Source organism: Bacillus rossius, chromosome 2, assembly GCF_032445375.1.
Source record: "Bacillus rossius redtenbacheri isolate Brsri chromosome 2, Brsri_v3, whole genome shotgun sequence".
In the NCBI taxonomy this organism is placed as follows: Eukaryota; Metazoa; Arthropoda; class Insecta; order Phasmatodea; family Bacillidae; genus Bacillus; species Bacillus rossius.
In genome coordinates this window covers 117201373-117220428 of record NC_086331.1, presented here as the reverse complement: position 1 = coordinate 117220428, position 19056 = coordinate 117201373, and the positions used below count along the sequence as shown (strand labels likewise).

At 41.3% G+C, this 19056-nt stretch overlaps 1 protein-coding gene across 2 annotated transcripts in view; it reads right to left on the bottom strand.

Annotated features, from left to right (window-relative positions):
- Nucleotides 1–19056, bottom strand: part of LOC134529672 (facilitated trehalose transporter Tret1-like) — a 341884-nt gene that overhangs the window by 88468 nt on the left and 234360 nt on the right. For both annotated transcript variants that reach the window (XM_063364007.1, XM_063364008.1), the window contains exon 2: nt 15503–15928. In XM_063364007.1, the coding sequence (XP_063220077.1) occupies nt 15503–15928 (426 nt within the window). The remainder of the gene's footprint in view (nt 1–15502; nt 15929–19056) is intronic.

Sequence of the window (19056 nt, the reverse complement as noted above, 5' to 3'; positions counted from 1 at the left end):
TTTTTTACGTGTTTATCGAAATCCATAATTAGAGATACGGACATTTCTCGCATTCATTAAGTCGCAAGATAGTATCCCAACTTTCACACTCTCGCACTGTGTTCATAATTGGACTGCAATTAATTGGACACACCCCTCTACGACCGTGAGCCAATGATGCCGGCTAGGAGATAAGTAAGCGAATTAGGTAGAGCCAATCAACAAGGATAAAATGGTTCTCACTAAGAAATCAACCAATGGGAAAGTAAACATGGGTTAAGCACCCATGACATTGTTTCTACCATGAGGCCAGACGAATACGCTAAATTTCCATAGCTCTATCCATGATGCGCGACAGACACGGGAACATTACCTCACTCATCCGGCTCTGGAAGGCAACTGACAAGTCTCAACTTGTTGAAACTTGACACTGGCTGTCTCAACGGATCAGGCTATTGGGCTTACTACTTCAAATAGATGTAGCATCAGCAGTTGTTGCTGCTATAAAAATTCATTCACTGTGTTTTTTGATCACGCTTAGTATAATGTGCATAACGTAACAAACGGTTACAACAGTTTACTGCTTTAGGTATCACAACGTCCTTTTTAGATAAAGATTGGAAACCATGTCGGGAAGTAATAAAATGCATATTAATTTATTTAATGGAAAATTTACTCTGCGACATATATAATTTTATCTGAATACATACAAATACTCAGTTGTGGTGAATTCCTTGTGATTCAGTCTTTTGTGCAGATACTTATTGCTACTGGTGATGTATACAAAATACTGTAACAAAAGCATGTAGTTTGGAAGAAAAACTGCTTGTGATTTTTCATCAGAAACACAGTAATATAAAAAAAAATTAAAAAAATCTACAGATATTTTTTTTGTAAAAATTTGATGAATAAATTGTAATACCATCTTATAAATGTGATACTTATTTCGTGTTTATATTGAATTATAAATGTGATGTATGCAATTTTGAATATTTGACTACAGCGCAAAAAGAAAAATGTTGTCATGACTACGACACAAGCAATTTCAAATGATCCTATTTCAATCAAGTTCATGTTTTCATTAGGGTAAGCACAAATGACTTTCAAAAAATTATAAAAACTAAACGGCGTGGCCGATTTACCTGAAACATCTTTCAGTCAATAGAGAATACTTGAAAGTTTTTTTTGTGGTAAAAGTTTGAAATTGTTTGTTTGCAGGTTGCCTCCGCTATAAGCAGCTAGTGCTGTAATGGCGCCTACCGCACAGCAGAAGAGTTGGCGCGTGCTTCGATTAGCGAAAAAGGGAGTCAGTAACTGTTGTGCAGCATTAACTTCGCATACACTTTAACACGAAACCACCAAGCCGGTCACATATTCATGCCTGGTACAAGATGTTTGAGGAGAAAGGGTGCATTTGTGCCCGAGGAAGATGTGGAATTGGTTCGAGCACCATTTTTTGCGAAGCCCACGGAAAACAACCAGGCGAGCGAGTCGTGAACTGCAGATGCCCCAAACCACGGTATCGAAAATCTTGCGCAAAAGTCTGCGCATGAAACCGCACAGGCTTCCAGTCGGTCCAGGCATTCAAACAAAATGATTTAGGTACACGTTATGCATTCTGCTCCGAGGAACACCTGAACGCACACCTCCCTGGGAGACGGCGTGGTCGTGCAGGTGTGCAGGATGCGGTGTGGGGCAGATGGCCACCGCGATCACCTGACTTAACGGCACTCAAACAAAATTATTATGGTGCACGTTATGCATTCTGCTCCGAGGAACACCTGAACGCACACCTCCATGGGAGACGGCGTGGTCGTGCAGGTGTGCAGGATGCGGTGTGGGGCAGATGGCCACCGCGATCACCTGACTTAACGGCACTCAAACAAAATTATTATGGTGCACGTTATGCATTCTGCTCCGAGGAACACCTGAACGCACACCTCCATGGGAGACGGCGTGGTCGTGCAGGTGTGCAGGATGCGGTGTGGGGCAGATGGCCACCGCGATCACCGGACTTAACGGCACTCGAACAAAATGATTATGGTGCACGTTATGCATTCTGCTCCGAGGAACACCTGGTCGTGCAGGTGTGCAGGATGCGGTGTGGGGCAGATGGCCACCGTGATCACCATGCGGGGCCATGTCAAAGACAAGGTGTTCGTGCCACCTCTGCCGCTATCTCTGCCGGGTCTGAGACAGTGGATCACAGTGGCAGTAGAGTCCATCGCCACCGACACACTACACTAAGTGTGGGACGAGTTTGAATACCGCCTCGGTGTTTGCCGCGTGACTCGAGCAGCACGTATTGAGTCACTGCAACTTGTGTATTAAAAAAAAAAACTTCCAGAGATTCTTTATTGACTGAAAAAAATTCAGGTAAATCGGCAGCACCGTTTAGTTTTTATGATTTTTTGAAAGTATACTAATAATTTGTGATCATTCTATAGAGAGTGAGTCTGATTTTGACCGTCAAACTTTGGCTGCTGGTTCATCACAAAAACTAAGTTGAAAAACTCTACATGACTTAAGATCTACAAGTGCTTACCAAGCCGCTATACGCATTTGTAGTTAGAACTGATTAAAATATTTATTTTAAATAATAGAGGAATTATTTAAGATAGAACACTGGACGTATAAATTACGTTTATTTGAACTAAATTCTATAACCACAACTAATTTTGTCACTGTAGCAATATTACTTCATTGAAAGAATTGGGGATAGTAACACGCCACAAAATATGTGGATAATTAAAGTGCTCCTCTGAAATGTTTCGATGAAATAATTTTAATATAGCGACAAAATTTGCGGAGGTTGTAGAACTTCGTTCAATTAAACATAATTCAGACGCTCAGTGTTCCATATTAAATACTTTATCTGTTATTTACACAATAAAAATATTGTTCAGCCCAACTTTAAAGACCTATACCAGCCTTGAGAAACACTTTAGACCATAAGTCGTGTAGAGATTTTCAAATTATTTTGTTGTAATGAACCTGCAGTCAAAGTTGGTCGGTTAGTTGGTTCTGTATACACATTCTTAAGTGTTAATAATTGTATTAATTTGGTCATAATTTACCTGTTTAAGTATGCACGAAAATATTGGAAAAGTTATGTTTTATAAAAATACAATGACAGCAAACTAAACAAACAAATATTTCTTATTTCTATTTTCTAAAAACGGCCTTTGCTCTGTAGTGAAAGCAGCTGGCGAGCAATATCAAAGCATAAAAAAGAAAGGGGGAAAAATATAACGTTGCACTGAACACTAAGTTGTAATCACAAACATGTCTTTTTATGGGGAACACTCAGCGAGCAAAGTGTTGCAGCAAAAAAGCTTCGCGTTTTCTATTCAAAAGTCGGGAACACGTTCTTAATAACAATTTTATACTTTAAAAAACTCATTATGAGCCTAGAACAGGAATTCATTTCCACGTTTTATCGCAAAAGGGTAGGATTTCAATCTTGGAATATTAAGGCAACGTGAAGGGTTCAATGTATCACGATTACGCACGGCAGACGATTCATGGAGACCTGAAAAATTCGCGGATTCATTTCGCGATAGGCTAGAATCCAAACTAGTTCAACTTCATGCTGCTTCAGTGATTGGACCACAGTTTACCTGAATGACCCTAAGCCAATGAAGAATACTCAACAAAAAAAACAGCGAATCACAAGCATTCCAGTTGACAGGTGTCACGGATTAGTAGCCAATCAGCAAGTGTAATTTCCATAAGTACATAGAGGATCGTACAGTCTATCGTAGAGGTCATTGAAACCGCGAATTTTTCCAGTCCCTAACGATTCAGGGCTCCAAACCACTTGACGAAGAGCTCGGTGCTCACTAATCGAGTCCTGCCGGGTCTCGGACTCCAACCCAACACCCTGGCCAGCGGATGTCCCTTCACCACGATCAGAAACAGAGATCGCGGGCTTTGCGCGCGCGTGACAATCCGTTCGATGTGCCGGCGGCGCGCTGGAAGCCTGAAGCCTTGTGACGTCACGCGGCACTCCGCCAATGGCGCGGCAGGCGACACTCACCTACTGAGAGCCGGCCTTGTACCACTCACCCGGATAGGGAGCTGCAGGCCATCCGCCGACTTCGGGAAACTCAGCGAGAGGGAATTTTTGCGCGGCTCAAGAAAGGTGATGCGGGTAGAGCGAGGCAAGGCAAAGATAATATCGCGTATAAAATAAGCAGCTTCATGTCCCTCCTGCAGCTTTAAGACACACTCCAGCGGGAACCAACAGTCGTGAGTGAAGAGCGTTTTAATGTTTATTCAAACGAAGATATTACCATAGATTCGAAACAATGATTTTGGAAATAAGTTCTAAAACATTTTGAAATTTTAATAATTTGCTAAGAAACCGTGTTTTTTTATACGATCTAATCAGACTTATAAATATTTGAGAAGTATATACCATAAAATATTCAAACGTCTTTCTTGACTAAGCGACACACTCCATGGAAGAGTCTCCACTTCTCTTTCAAGGACAGTGAGACCTACATATATTCAGACATAGTTAAACATTGCAATAATCACTTAAGCTGCTGGGCTTTCGGGTTCAAGTATTCGGCATTTAGTAAACATCATACGCAAACCGAAAAAAAAAATGAAATGTGCAAATATCACCTATATAATATATTTTTCCCTGCTGCCATTTTTTTTTGTAGTCCAAACGAATATTCTTAAAAAGTGGCACGGGCGAAGTGATCATCAGGACAGCAAAAAACATGTCTCCAGAAAAGATAATCGGCCGTTCACGTGAATTTCATCCGTCCTCCCAGTGGTGGCTGATGAAGTGCTGCAAGCCGTCCCGTACTTGCACGCGACTGTACATCCTGGCAGCACGCACAATGAGCCAGTTACTGCTGCAGAGTCACTGACTGCTCAGGCCTCCAGGAGCTAAATGCAGTCTCCGCTCCTTTGATGTGGGCGCACTCGATCGTCTATTGGCTGAGCCAAGTCTGCTGGAACGGAGCGCGGAAGATCTCGCCCGACCCCTGATCCTGGTGGCGAACGCAACTGGAGTTGGCTACAAACGGGGCACACTGGACTCGCAACGACCAGTCACGAGCAAGTGGCGCGGCAACAGTGCTACACGGGGCGTGTGGTCCAGTGCAGATGTGCGCTCCATCAGTGACCGTTGCGTCAGCCAGAAGGCAGACCTGTGCGATCCGGAGCGAGTGGTAGGTAGCACGCCTCGCAACAGCTCGCCGGCAGCCACTGCGTCCTATGATTGTTTCCACACACGTCTTCAACGTTACAAATTTATCTTCCTGCATTCTAAATCTGAGCTGGCGGTACCAGTAGGTGGTCGATAACTCACCAAAGAAAATGTATGTAGCGTGCTGTCATCAACTTACCACTGCATGCAGAACAAAATAGTTGTTTGTATACGACAAATTAAATACACACGTTGAGTTAGGACCAGGGAAGGTCATTGAGTTGTTGCAAACGGTGCTTAAGATTTGATCCGGACTGTACCGACTTGGTTCCTGGCTGACGTAACAGTCACTGATGGTTAGGGCCATGCGTTTTTCGTGAAAACATTTCCAGACCAGCTGTGGGTTCAAACTTTGTTAGCAATGTCTGTTTATCGTGATTGGCTGGGTTTATTTCAGACATATTATGTCTACTGTCAGCGCACTTATCACAGCTATACAGTGCGAAAGAAAACGCGTCCTTATTGTCCCGGCCAAATAGGGCAATGGCTTCTCTTGCATACGAAGCAAATTGCAAAGGAAAAATCGCTACCGTAGGCATATCTTTTTGCAGTATAATGGGCGATCAGATTTTATTTTGCGCGGGATGTACATACCCCTACTGATGGTGCAAGGTTCTGCATTTTACTACGCGTCACATGTGTAACTGTTGGCTCGCCGCTTGCTCGATGCTGGTCAGTACCTGCTGACTCCACGGCGGTAAAAGGCTCCTGCTGCCTACTACGAGAGTGTACAGTCACGTGCAGGCTTAGCATAGCGTGACACCCTTCACCAGTCGCTCAGCTTCATTCATGAAATTTACGAAGGCTTGGTCCTTAATGGATTTTATTATTTCCGATCCGTTAAATATTCCTGGTTTAATTTTTTCCTTACTCAAGTGAGGCATTTTTTACCCTATAAATGCAAAACATGATCCGTCCTTAACAAGAGCCTTTACAAACTGCTTCATAAGGCCCAGCTTGATATACAGTGGAGGAAAGATGAATTTCTCTCGTTCAACAGAGGGTTCGTTAATAACGTTTTATTTCTCCAACGAACATGTTTTCTCTCTTAAGCCACTCTTGCCTAACCCAGTGGTGTGTTTTGTCTTTGCTATCTCAGTGGCACAAGAAACAAGGATATATGATGTGGCTACTTTTCTGTCCGAGGAGAAAGTTTACCATGTTTAAGTCCATAAAAATCACCCAATGATGTTCACGATACCTTATATTCTCCAAGACCAAAGCTATGGTACTATACGTTTCTTTCATTGTTGTTGAGTGAGAAATTGGAATTGAACCATATTTGTTCCCATTGTGTAGAAGAACACATTTCAAGCTTCACTTTGAGCTATCAATAAATAGGCGCCAAGAATTTGGAAAATATTCAGGAAGACTTTTTTCCCCAGGAGTCCTCTAATATGGTGACAAAATACAAGTTTTTCTTCTTGAGAGAAGAATGGTAGCAGACCCTTTTCTCCTGTACGGTAAAAAGTAATTTTGGTTCCTTGTTCCGGTAAATTTTTTTCCTTCAACCTGGAAGCCAGCAATTCAGAAGCTTCTTTTGACAGGTTAAGATCTCTGACGAGGTAATTTAACTCATCCTGGTTGAAACTTTGAGGAATTGTTGACATCCCCTCATAATCACTGTCACCTTCACACCCGTCCTCAGAAAGCTCTGGAAGCTGGTGAAATGCTGGGATCAGTACTTCCACTCAGTGAGGGAGCGGGAATCTTGCAGAGACTAAATCAGGATAAGTCCACTTGCTACGATTGTTTCGGTTGATTCCAGTAATATTTACTAGGCAGAAATAACAGTTATCAATGTGGTTTTTGAGTGCTCTCCAAACCATCGATAAACCGAATTTCAAACTTTTTCTTTTTTCACTAGTCCACTGGCGTAAATGTTCTGTACAGGTTTTACAAACCTGATGCGGTGCCAAGAATTAATCCTGATCAGCGAGCTTAACACTAAAGTATCCATGACAAGCTCTTTTTACAAAGTCACTAACAGTCTTACTGTTAACTTTTAATGTGTATTCTCCGCATATGTAGCGAAACACATCAAGATGATTTACACAACTTCTTGTACTGGAACTCACTTTTTATCAACTTCAATCTATCTTGCACGGCTAAAACTCACAAACTGACCTCAAATTTAGTTGAAGCTTTGAAATGAAAGATGGGATTCCCATCCTGGGGTATCCCAGTTGACGAAGTGGGGATTCCCAGCCTGGGTTATCCCTTTGACGAAGTGGCTTGAGTCAAGCAGGCGGTTTTAATTATTTTTTTCACACTTATCTCAAAAATAGAACTGATAGAAAGAAAAAAACTAATTTCATATTTAGATTCAGCGCCACATAAATGGCTAAAATCAGTTCCAAAATCCTAGGCACCAAAATTTTGTTTTCTTGTTGGCTTGTGTCAGCCATTGTCAGGCCGGTGGACGGACCCGGGGTGCGCAGAAGCGCCCAAGGTCAGCCGCGGGTCACTGGGGCGCCTCGCTCTCCACAACCCCCACCCGCGGCAAGGCTGCGGTTAGCGGGGAAGCGCGCGCAATTAGCAGCGCCGGTATTTAGACAACTGCGGAGATTGTGACGTCAGCCGTGCTGCGCTTCTGCTGCGCCCAGAGACGCCTTGCGAGCACAGCCTCCAAGTTCCCTCTGAGATTGTTTTACCACGAGGCGGTCAGAAGAAAAAGGGTGTATATGAATGTATGATAGTTTTCAGAAAAAAAAAGTCTCAAAGCCTCCAAAGAGAATTAACATTTTTAAAAGTAATTTACGAAAACTTTCTACATGGCAGCACAAATGTTTTCCTTGGGTTCCAAGATTTTTCACTTTGCTTACAAACAGTTAAATTAACATTCAACTAAACATGATGTCTATATTCTGCCACTTACAACCCTTTCCTTTGAACCGCGGAACTGATAAGCCAATCGCAGCGGAGTCTTGTTGAGTGGAGAAAATCAGGTGCGTAGCATTTCCCACCACTGCGGCGTTGTCCCATTAAGCTTAGCATTGAGATGCTGATAGCACAGCCACCATAAATCATTATGTCATTGATCACCATGCCCATCATCCACCAATCATCAACGTATTATGTATAACGCATCTTTCACACACCATAGTCACCACATCAATAACTGCGGGACAACGGTGGTTGGGTGACGCTGACCGTTGTGGCCCCGTTGGATATATAACCGGCGTTCGGTGCGAAGTGTCATGGGTTCGAGTCCCGGGTAAGTTCGGAGTGTCAATTTTTTAATTCTATAAACAGGTCACAACTCTTGCCACCGTCACTGAAATTTGTAAAATAAATATAAATCTTACTAAAAAAAATCACTCGCCTCTCGCCACGGTGATTCGAGTTCTATTCCCGACTGAGTGAACCCCAGGTGTTTTACAAGCGGGGAACGTGGGTGTAAAAAAATCGCGAAAGGGTTCGTGATAATTATCACCAGTGCGACATTTTACACCCGTTGGTGAATATACGATAGAAAAAAAAATAGCCTATAAAAACGGTAATGAAGAGCAAATGAAAAAAAAAAACATGGCGTGTAAGACCGAGTCTTTAGAGAACGTACTCTTTAAAACTGGGGGGGGGGGGGGGAAGGGAACCAAGGTGAAAAGGGAGCGCAAGAGATGACCAATTAGGGGGTGCTGTCATAACTTAGAAACACACAATTTAGAAACACATAACTTAAAATTTTCTAAGTTATGACGGTTCTAAGTTATGACTTTCTACGTTATGACGTTTCTAAGTTGTGCGGTTCTGCGTTACGTGTTTCTAAGTTACGTGTTTCTAAGTTATGACAGTTCTAAGTTGTGTGTTTCTAAGCTGTGATAGTTCTAAGTTGTGACTTTCTAAGTTATGACGTTTCTAAGTTGTGTGGTTCTGCGTTGTGTGTTTCTAAGTTATGATCTTTCTATGTTGTGTGTTTCTAAGTTACGTGGATTTTTCCAAGTTTTCTAAGTTATGATAGTTCTAAGTTGTGACTTTCTAAGTTATGTGTGGTTCCCACCAAACAGCTATCTCGTGAAATGATGCAAGAGAACGGGAGGGAGAAGAGAGAGAGCGAGAGAATTTAAACCGATACTCGTTCCACGTTAAGAAGTACCACTTCCAATTCCTCCGTTCCTTAGCCACGGGCAGGGTTATGCGATTCTGCTGTCAAGAGCACTGGCTCAGTACGGACGTAGACCGCGCGCGCAAGCTGCGCAGTAAAAAAAAAATCTTCGAGATCAACACTGAACGGCTTGTTCACCAATACAACTGTCAAAAGACGTGTCTCATGGCGGACGCAGTTGTCACGTTGTTGAGGTTATGTAATCTCGAAACTCTGTGGATGTCCCAGTTTCAATGCAGCAAGTGTTTTGTGCTTCAAGGCTGGTGCAATAAAAAAAAATTTCTGCTCCGAATTACTACTTGATATGATTAATTTAATCAAGTCACGTGTCTGTTGGCAATCCGTCAGCCTAGGCTGGCCTCATAAATAATCCATCGAGGACCATTGTTGTTCTATGATCAAGAGGCACAATGTCTAAGGCCGTCGAGCCGTCTGCAGCCTACTGCGAACACCAAGCAACTGTCGCCCGTGCACACTGAGGACGACAGCGTATTTTCCTTGATTAAATGTTTGTCTGCAGACAGTCGACTCAATGCGTGCAGTTAATTTGAACAAATATTTTTCCTTGGAGCGGATTTCATTTCATCTCCCAACACCCCCTTTCCAGCATACAACTAGTTAAGCTGGCTCAGTTGTAAATTTTGTAAAATTTTACCTACAACATCGGTTTTGCTGTACAAAAATAAGTTTAGTCGACCAAAGGTTTTGTCACAGCAATTAGATAAAGATTTTTGCCACTGTAATAAATCTATTCTCTCAGAGTACCGCCTAAAATTTGCCTACATACTAGTGCATTCGCTTTAGATATAAATCTAAAATAAGGAATGAACATCTTGACTAAAAATTGGAACCAAAAAATTATTTTGAATATTTGATACGTTTAGGTGGATAAATTATCTAAATTTCTCTGTGGGCCTTTAACAAAGTTATAAGTGAAAAAAAATACTATCACGAACTATTATTTAAGAAGATCAATCAAAGAAAACCTCCACCCTACATTCGTTTATTCTCTCTGGACATTTTACTGTCTCATTGATAACAATAACTAATTATTTTAAGTTAGCCTGAAAATAATATTTCGATATATGGTTAACACTACGTCCTTGGTCTACTTTCCATTACATTTATTATTAAACCCCGTTGTTAACAATAGAAATATCAATAACGAAAGCTCAAAACTACTTACTGGCTGTATTATGTATTCAATTGAAGTAAGCTAAAAAAAAATAGCTGAAATTTTTACATAAACAATGTACACACATATACACATACACAAAAATATACATATAGATAATTTTCATGAGAAATCTGTCTATTCTAAGCTTGTAAACTAGTTGCAGGTATACAGTACAAGGAATTGCAAGACTACAGTGCTTAACAAAAGTTTAAGACCACAGACTTATTTTTTAAAAAAAAACCTAGTTTTTTTAGTTATCGTTTCATGAATATTTTGTGAATAGTGCAGATCATGAGACATCTATCTGTCAAAAATAACATTGCAATACGACATTTAGTTTTCAAGATTAATTTTTTTTTAATTTTCGACACTTATTATAAACACCCACATTTTTAAGTATCAAAAATGTGATAAATACTAAACCATGTGGTTGATTTCAGAACCAATATTTTTAAAAATATTTTTAATATGTATAAAATCATTTTGAAAAAATTAAAACGGCCAAAAAAATTTGTTTACAAAAGATTTTTTTTACATTTTGAAAAATATAGGGAAAAACAATGAAGCGTATCTGGAGATTCAAATATAAAATAAATGTTGTAGAATAAGCTATCGAGACTTTATGGACACCATTTCATAGATTGTTGTACAAGTTATTGATTGGTGCCTAAACGGTCCGTCTAGATCTATCGACACAATTTCTATTTACATTTAAACCTGCAAATTTACTTATTGTTTTTTTCCCTATATATTTCAAAGTTTAAAATATATTGAATTCTTAAGTAAACAAATTTTTATACGTTTTAATTTTTTCAAAATTGTTTTACACGTCTTAAAATACTGGGGGAAAATGATACTGAAATCAACCAAATGGTTTAGTATTTACAACATTTTTGATACTTAAAAATGTAGTTATCTTTGAAAGATTTGTGCAATGGGAGTGCATGACTTGATGTAAGCTTTTGGACATACGCCATTGCTAAGCACATGTATGTCTGTAGAAGAAAACTACTAAAAACCAAAAGACAAAATACACAAGTTAAGCAAAAAATTGCTGTTGTCAACAGGATATATACACCACATAATATTCCATAACAGGAATATGGTCAACAAACAAAGAAAAATGGACTAAGAGAACGAAAAACCCCCCACAAATAATGAAAGGAACCCCAAAAAAATTCAGCACAACAGCTGAAACGAGACAAAAACACAAGAAAACGAAAAGACGAAACAAACACAATAGTTTTCCAAAACAGAAACAAGCCAGCACAACAGTTGAAACAAGCCAAAAACACAACAAAACGAAAAGACGAAACAAATACGATAGTTTGCCAAAACAGAAACAAGCGACGTTTCGGGAACTGCTATCTGCTTCCGTCCTCAGGCAGGGACGCACATGGTACGAAAACACAGGTGCGACTGAGTAGGAGCTGGAAAAATGAGGGTATTTATCAGATAATGGACTACATATTGCTCAGCCAATGGCAGACAAGCTGTCTCTCCATTGGCTGTGCACCATGGAGTTAAAGCGGATTGGTTCCTTTCTGAGCCATGGTAGGTTGAGTGCCGGCCGCGTTTCGGAAAGGCATGGGATTTTGAATTAACAAAGCTAGTTCCGTAAATCTATCATCACCTAATTAAATTTCCCTTCCCCGGGGTACGTAACATTTTACAGTCACACCACTACAACACGCGCGACAATCCACACACATATCGTAGCACCTTGTCAAGGCAGAATCATGCAGGTGAACTGGCAGAGGGAGCTGCCCCAGCCCTCGCTGGGGATCCGGGCCGAGAGGCATGCATGCCTGTCAGGGCAGGGCTATGGGGGCTTGTATAGTAGCTTTAAGTCTAGATTAAATAAATAATAAATAATAATAATAAAAAAATATATAATAATAAAAAAAACTGGACGAGGGCATCTCTCTGCTCGAACAATAATAGAATAGGACGACATTCATTTACTAATTTCACTTTCTATTTTTCAGGTTTAGATGACAACAGCCTGGGGGCCAGCTACAGCAATACCGGTTTAGCCTAACTTTGACCGAACTATATTGGAACGCAATAGTTCGGTCCTTAAGGCGGCCAGGTGTTTACTAATCTATGTAATTTCTTTTACCGTATCACCAACACGACCTCACGATGATATGCCTGTGTGAAGTGACGGCCTGAACTACCTTGTTACATGCAATAATGGGCTAACTACCCATGCATGTTCTGTGTTCCCAGGGGTTCGTAGGAGCGGCTTGCACAGCTTTACACTACATGCCACACCCGAATTTAACTAGGTCACTTGAAATTACAGCACACCGACAAGCCTCTATTGCACACCAACACGACACTACATCACGCCAGTTAGCCGATCTAGCTGGTGGGGAGCTTCTCTCCCCCGCCGAATTAGGTACACGTAACTTTTCTAGCATTACACAACCTACCAGCGCACACACAGGCCCGTGTGCCAAACTTATCCCACAAGACACGCGCCCCGCCCGTTGATCCAAGTGATTCTACAAAAGTGTGGGGTGCACCTGATTTACTATGCACTAAGCGAGTTATAGAAACTTCGGTTTCTGGTCTCGCACACACACTAACTGCCCCGGATGGCAATATGATGGATCGGCGGCGGCGGCGGTAGGTTGAGTATTGGCTATTGTTTTGTGCTGCAAGGATGTTTCTCTCTTAATCAAAGGGATCCACATATTTTTTAATTCAATGCTCTGCTGGCTGAAAATATTGTTATTGCTAATAATGAAGGCTGATTATTTGATTTTCCTATTTATTTATTATTATTTATTATCATATATTTATTAATATTAGGTTTTTATAGTAAGTATTGAAAATTAAAAAAAAAATTGTATCTTGAAAACTGTATGTCGTATCCCTATGTTTTTTTCTGGATAGATAGATGTCTCATGATCTGCACTATTCACTAAATATTCATGAAATGATAATTAAAAAAATTAAAAAATCTAGGGTAATTTAATTAAAAATAACCCTGTGGTCTTCAACTTTTGTTAGGCATTGTACAACGAAAATGTTTCTTTCATGTCAGGAGTCCCTGCAAACAGGCAACACGTCGCGCAATCGGATGTGCGGGTTGCATACGCAACAAGGCCTTCGACTGTTGCACCCTACTGCTTGCTGTTTTCGAGGCGATTGCGTCACATTTACTGCTGTACACACATATCTTTAGGGAAGAAGTACACGTGAGTTTTACCTGATATGTTGTCCCAAGCTTCACATGAAGTCTGACTCCCATTAGGAAGATATCAGTTAAAAATCTGCTGACTATTTGCAATATTGGACAACAATCATCGTTGTTTGATCGTAATAACGTTACTGCAAACAATTTGTAATATTTATTTGTGTTTGTTTTATCATACGCAGTATTTGAGGTTATTTGACTGCTGCGTTTTCATTTGATCGCTTGCTATGTGACGTTAAGTTTTTGTCTTGCGTTTTCGCGTTTTAAATTTTGAGTTTTGTAATTTTTCATGTTCGGCAACAATAAAAAGCATATTTAAATTTAAATAATAAACATGACGTTACAGAGTCAAGAGTAGGGGAATCCAACACGACAATAATATAAGCTAAAATCAATTCTGACATGCACTAATGCATGTCTGGATTAAACTGGAATAAAAACCTGCAATAACAAACTTAGTTGAAACAATGTGACAGAATAATCGCTTAATTTATTTTTTAAATTTTTCTAAAAAATAAATGCATGCTGGGTTTATAACAGGAAGTGAGATAAAGCAAGAAGAGGTTTTCAATGGTAAAACTATAAAATAATTCAAAAGTTAACTATATCGTTACTCTGGCAAATAGCTAATGCAGTAGTTAATTAGGAACTTTAAAAAATAAGTCTCTCGAAACATCGTTGTTAAAAGTATATATTCAAGCATATTTTGGCAGAAATACTTTAACAATGATTTAAGGTAAGGGGGGAGGGGAATCCAAAATTAACTAACCAAGCAAAAGCTACCAAGGCAAATCTAAATTCGCCAAATATTGTATGTTGTGGATGTGAACAGGAGTCAGTATTAGTTTACGATGGCGCGTGCTTTTATTTCCTCACCACGGTTCCAACCCGCAATGCAACCTGCGATCCCGGCCTGGACAAGTCATACAGTTAATAAAAAGACAAGTTATTAGGCTCGCACCTCATGAATACATCAAAACTCCACCAGGTAACTGAACCCGTTAGGGTGTAATCCCGGTTATGAGCAGGGGCGCAACAACAGGGGGGGGGCAAGGGTATTTTGCCCCCCTTCTGAAACCTTGAAGTGGGGGCAAACGGGGGCAAAGAAAGTGCTGTGCAATCAATTTTTAGATAATAAAACTGCTTAAATAGCACCATTTACCACCTTGAAATACAAATTTTCCCGGGGGAGGACCCCCGGACCCCCCGCTTCAATAGGGGGGATCGATGATTCTTTATAAAAAAGTATATTGCCACCCCCCCTTTTGGAAATTTAGTTCTTAGCCCCTGGTTAGGAGAAAAGATGGTTCTTTTACATGCCTGATACTGTTGCCAGTGTCTAACATGGGTTCCAAGAACCGGGGAATAGATTCGCCATTTCCATTCGACGCATGATAATAATAATAATAATAATAAAAATACATGTACTTAGGTTCACACCTCTAATTGACATCGATACTCCCCCAGGCATTTAATCCCGTTAGGGCATGATCCTGGTTTAGAGAAGGATGGTTCTTTTACATGCCAGACACTGTTACCAGTGCCTAACATGGGTTCCAAGAACCGGGAAACAGATTCGCCATTTCGAATCGCGGCATGTTACTGGAGAACGCCCGGGTAGGTCGAGAGGTTGAGGAGTGAAAAGACAAGTTTTGAGGATCTCTCCTCCTATTTGATAACCCAGCCTTCATGCCTAACAGGATTTTAAGGCTGGGGCCCCCATGGGCTTGGATGCGGATACGCCGCGTACGCAACCAGGAGGGGCGTTAGAGTGAAAAGATGGTGCGGGCCTCGGAGGCCACTCACCTGCGGCATGAGGTTCCAGGAGAGCAGCTTCTTGGGGGCCGCAGCGGCGGCCGGCTCAGCGACCGCCTCCAGGGGCGGCGGGGGCGGCGGGGGCGGCGCGCTTGGCTTGGGCTCGCCGCCCAGCGAGGGCTCCGGCCCGGCGATCAGCAGGTTCAGCTCCTTCTGCTGCCTCGCGTCCGACATCTTGAAGCTGCGGTTGTACTGCAGGTGCTTCTGGTAGCTGGACTCGGGCAGCAGGTTGTGCGGGTAGGGCCGCGGCACGTAGGAGCGCGCCGAGCGCCGCTTGTGGCCGCCCGTCAGAGGGGCGAGGCCGGTGCTGTCGTTGGAGCTGGTCAGCACGGTCAGCGTGGACGACGCCGCGGAGGCGGAGGGCGACGGCACGACCGGCGAGTAGCCGTGGTGCGGGTCGTCCGACCCTCCCGTGGCCTGCAAGCACACACCCCCTTGCCTCAGCACTCTGTATCCAGGAGCTCTGGTCACACACTCTTACTCAGCACTCTGTTTCCAGGAGCTCTGGTCACACACACTTTCACTAACTCCTATGTCGACCGGCGAGTAGCCGTGGTGCGGGTCGTCCGACCCTCCTGTGGCCTGCAAGCACACACCCCCTTGCCTCAGCACTCTGTATCCAGGAGCTCTGGTCACACACTCTCACTCAGCACTCTGCTTCCAGGAGCTCTGGTCACACACACTCTCACTCAGAACTCTGTTTCCAGGAACTCTGGTCACACACACTCTCACTCAGCACTCTGTATCCAGTAGCTCTGATCACACACACTCTCACTAACTCCTATGTCGACAGGCGAGTAGCCGTGGTGCGGGTCCTCCGACCCTCCTTTGGCCTGCAAGCACACCGCCCCTCTGGCTTTAGCACTCTGTATCCAGGAGCTCTGGTCACACACACTCTCACTCAGCACTCTGTATCCAGGAGCTCTGGTCACGCACACTCTCACTCAGCACTCTGTTTCCAGGAGCTCTGGTCACACACACTCGCTCAGCACTCTGTTTCCAGGAGCTCTGATCACACACACTCTCACTAACTCCTATGTCGACCGGCGAGTAGCCGTGGTGCGGGTCCTCCGACCCTCCTTTGGCCTGCAAGCACACCGCCCCTCTGGCTTTAGCACTCTGTATCCAGGAGCTCTGGTCACACACACTCTCACGAACTCCTCTGTCGACTTGTTAGCTTAATAGTAGTAATATATGGTATGAATCCATCAGTGGTTTGCTGATTTACAATATAAATATATGTTTGCTTACGTTTACATTAAGTCTTTTAAAATAAGGTGCTTTTTTACAGTTAAGATTGTATTTGGTGCACTGCACATTTGAATATAGCTACTGGTATCGTAACGAAAACACATGCTCCACGGAAACTCTTCCATAAAACTACCTACTACTCCATGTTATGGCTCAAACGATTGCCAATTTTGTACTCGGTTTTGACAGTTCTAATGCCAAAAACTTAATTTATTGTTCAGTATGCAATAGCTGTGAAAATAGCCCATGCAGAGTAATACAAATATTTCTCGAAACTAATTTTTTTTTAATTCGATGAAAAAATACTGCAAAACACGTGATTCTAGTTCATAAATAGGTTTCTGTATATAACATTGTACGTTGTGTTCAGGGAGGTTTCGTGTGAACCTCCTTCTGATCCAAAACCCTCTACATTTGCCCGCAGCTATGCAGGAGAAGACTGTCTGATGGTTGGGTCTTGTTTGCTAGTAGACATATTGCTACGGGAGCCTTTGTACTTGTGAGCGGTACCAACAAAAGAAGTCAGAAATGGGGCATTGAGTAGGAAGGGCTTTATCCACGTCTTTCAGAGAGCATAGGCTTCTTATCCCGCTTATTTTCTTGAACGTGTACTGCATGACCACAGCTGAGCTAGTAGTAAGTCCTTTCTAACCTTTATTTATCATAACAAGTAAACGATTTATTTGATCCAGGCAAAATTCGGTAAACTATAGCCAAACAAAAGCATTTTTATGTCATCAAATATATTGGTGCGTACCAAATAATGAATGATGGGTAGGAAAGCATGGTCAGATTTCGAAAGTTAAAAGGAATGTGGTTACGTAGAATGCTACTTATCTAAAATGAGTCGCGTGAAGAATGAACTAGAAATGTGAGGATAATACAAATGCCGGACAAGTTATAACCAGACTTTATAAAGCTCCGCCATTAATTACTGTTCAAACATGTGACGTGTAGGCAGTAGAAAATAACTGTTATCTCTTAAAACTAATCTCCGCTCCTTAATTGGGGAAACGTAACATTTTGACCTTTATCACGGTTTAAAAATCTTTTGAAATAAACAAGCAATCTGAAACTATATTACCTGTTATTAAAATGTTATAAAGTGTATACCAAACCGTTATTTAAAATCTTTTTCTCCTCGCATTATTTTAAATTACCCACGCAGTTCAAGTTGTCTTAAAAAGAAAAAAACAACATTACATTGATCCCAGTGTAATCAATCATATTATTTGCAAAAGGTGTATTACAATTCAGTTCATATTTTTATGCATCAATATTTTTGGGGATATAAGGTGTTACAAAACCATTACACGGTGACTATGGCCCAAAACCACAGTCTTAGCCAAAACAAAATATAAACAAACTGTATCGATAAGATTTTCAGATTTACATAATTTTTTGCTAAGCTAACATGGCGTATATTAGTTTCAGCCCCTAAGATGTTGTAACTAAACTATTATGTTAGGGAAGTAACTTTTTTTTGTAAACAAGAGATCGGAAAGTCATTTCACATTCGTCCTTCGAAATACATTTATGCAAAAGAGTTTTCTTAAACCCGGATCCCTAGTAGATAAATAATTTGATTTAAATCAATCGTGTCTTTATATTTTAGAAATATTTTTAATTCACATTATTTTCTACCATCAAGATGGACTGCGCAGTTGTATTCGTCCTGCTTACTCGATTTCATTTCTAACCCGCGATACAATGAAGAAGATCATTCAAATGTGTAAGTTTATACATCCCAGTTTGTAGCCTAACAATAAAGCTATTTTTTTCAGGCTTTTAGTAACTAGGGCCTGGTAAAATTCAGGGATTCATGGACTTCTTGGTAGGGAAGAAGTATTCTGTCGATTGGCTGCTCAATTGAGACATGTCTAACCTGAATCGTGCGTGATTTGATACAAAGTCTGCTGAGGTTCTCTCATTGGCTCACATAACTTAAATTACCTGTGGGCTAGTTGCAGAAGTGGGTCAAAAGAAAAATTGCTTGGATTTTAAACTATCGCGAAAACAACATGTATATACTTGACAAGTCTTATGCTCAAATTTGGGAAATGTTAATAATAACTTGATATTGTGATTTGCTGCAAGATAATCGGAATGTTTGTTATATTTTAATAAACTTTATTTATGATTGCATTATGCATTTTCTTACTGGCTCTGATCCACGAAAGAAGCTCGTTCGCTCCTTTTTGTAATCCTTTATGAATCCTTTATGTAACAGAGAGTCTATGTTTGCCCGAAGATAGCTAGGCCGTTTCAAAAATATTCATCCCAAAAAATGAGAA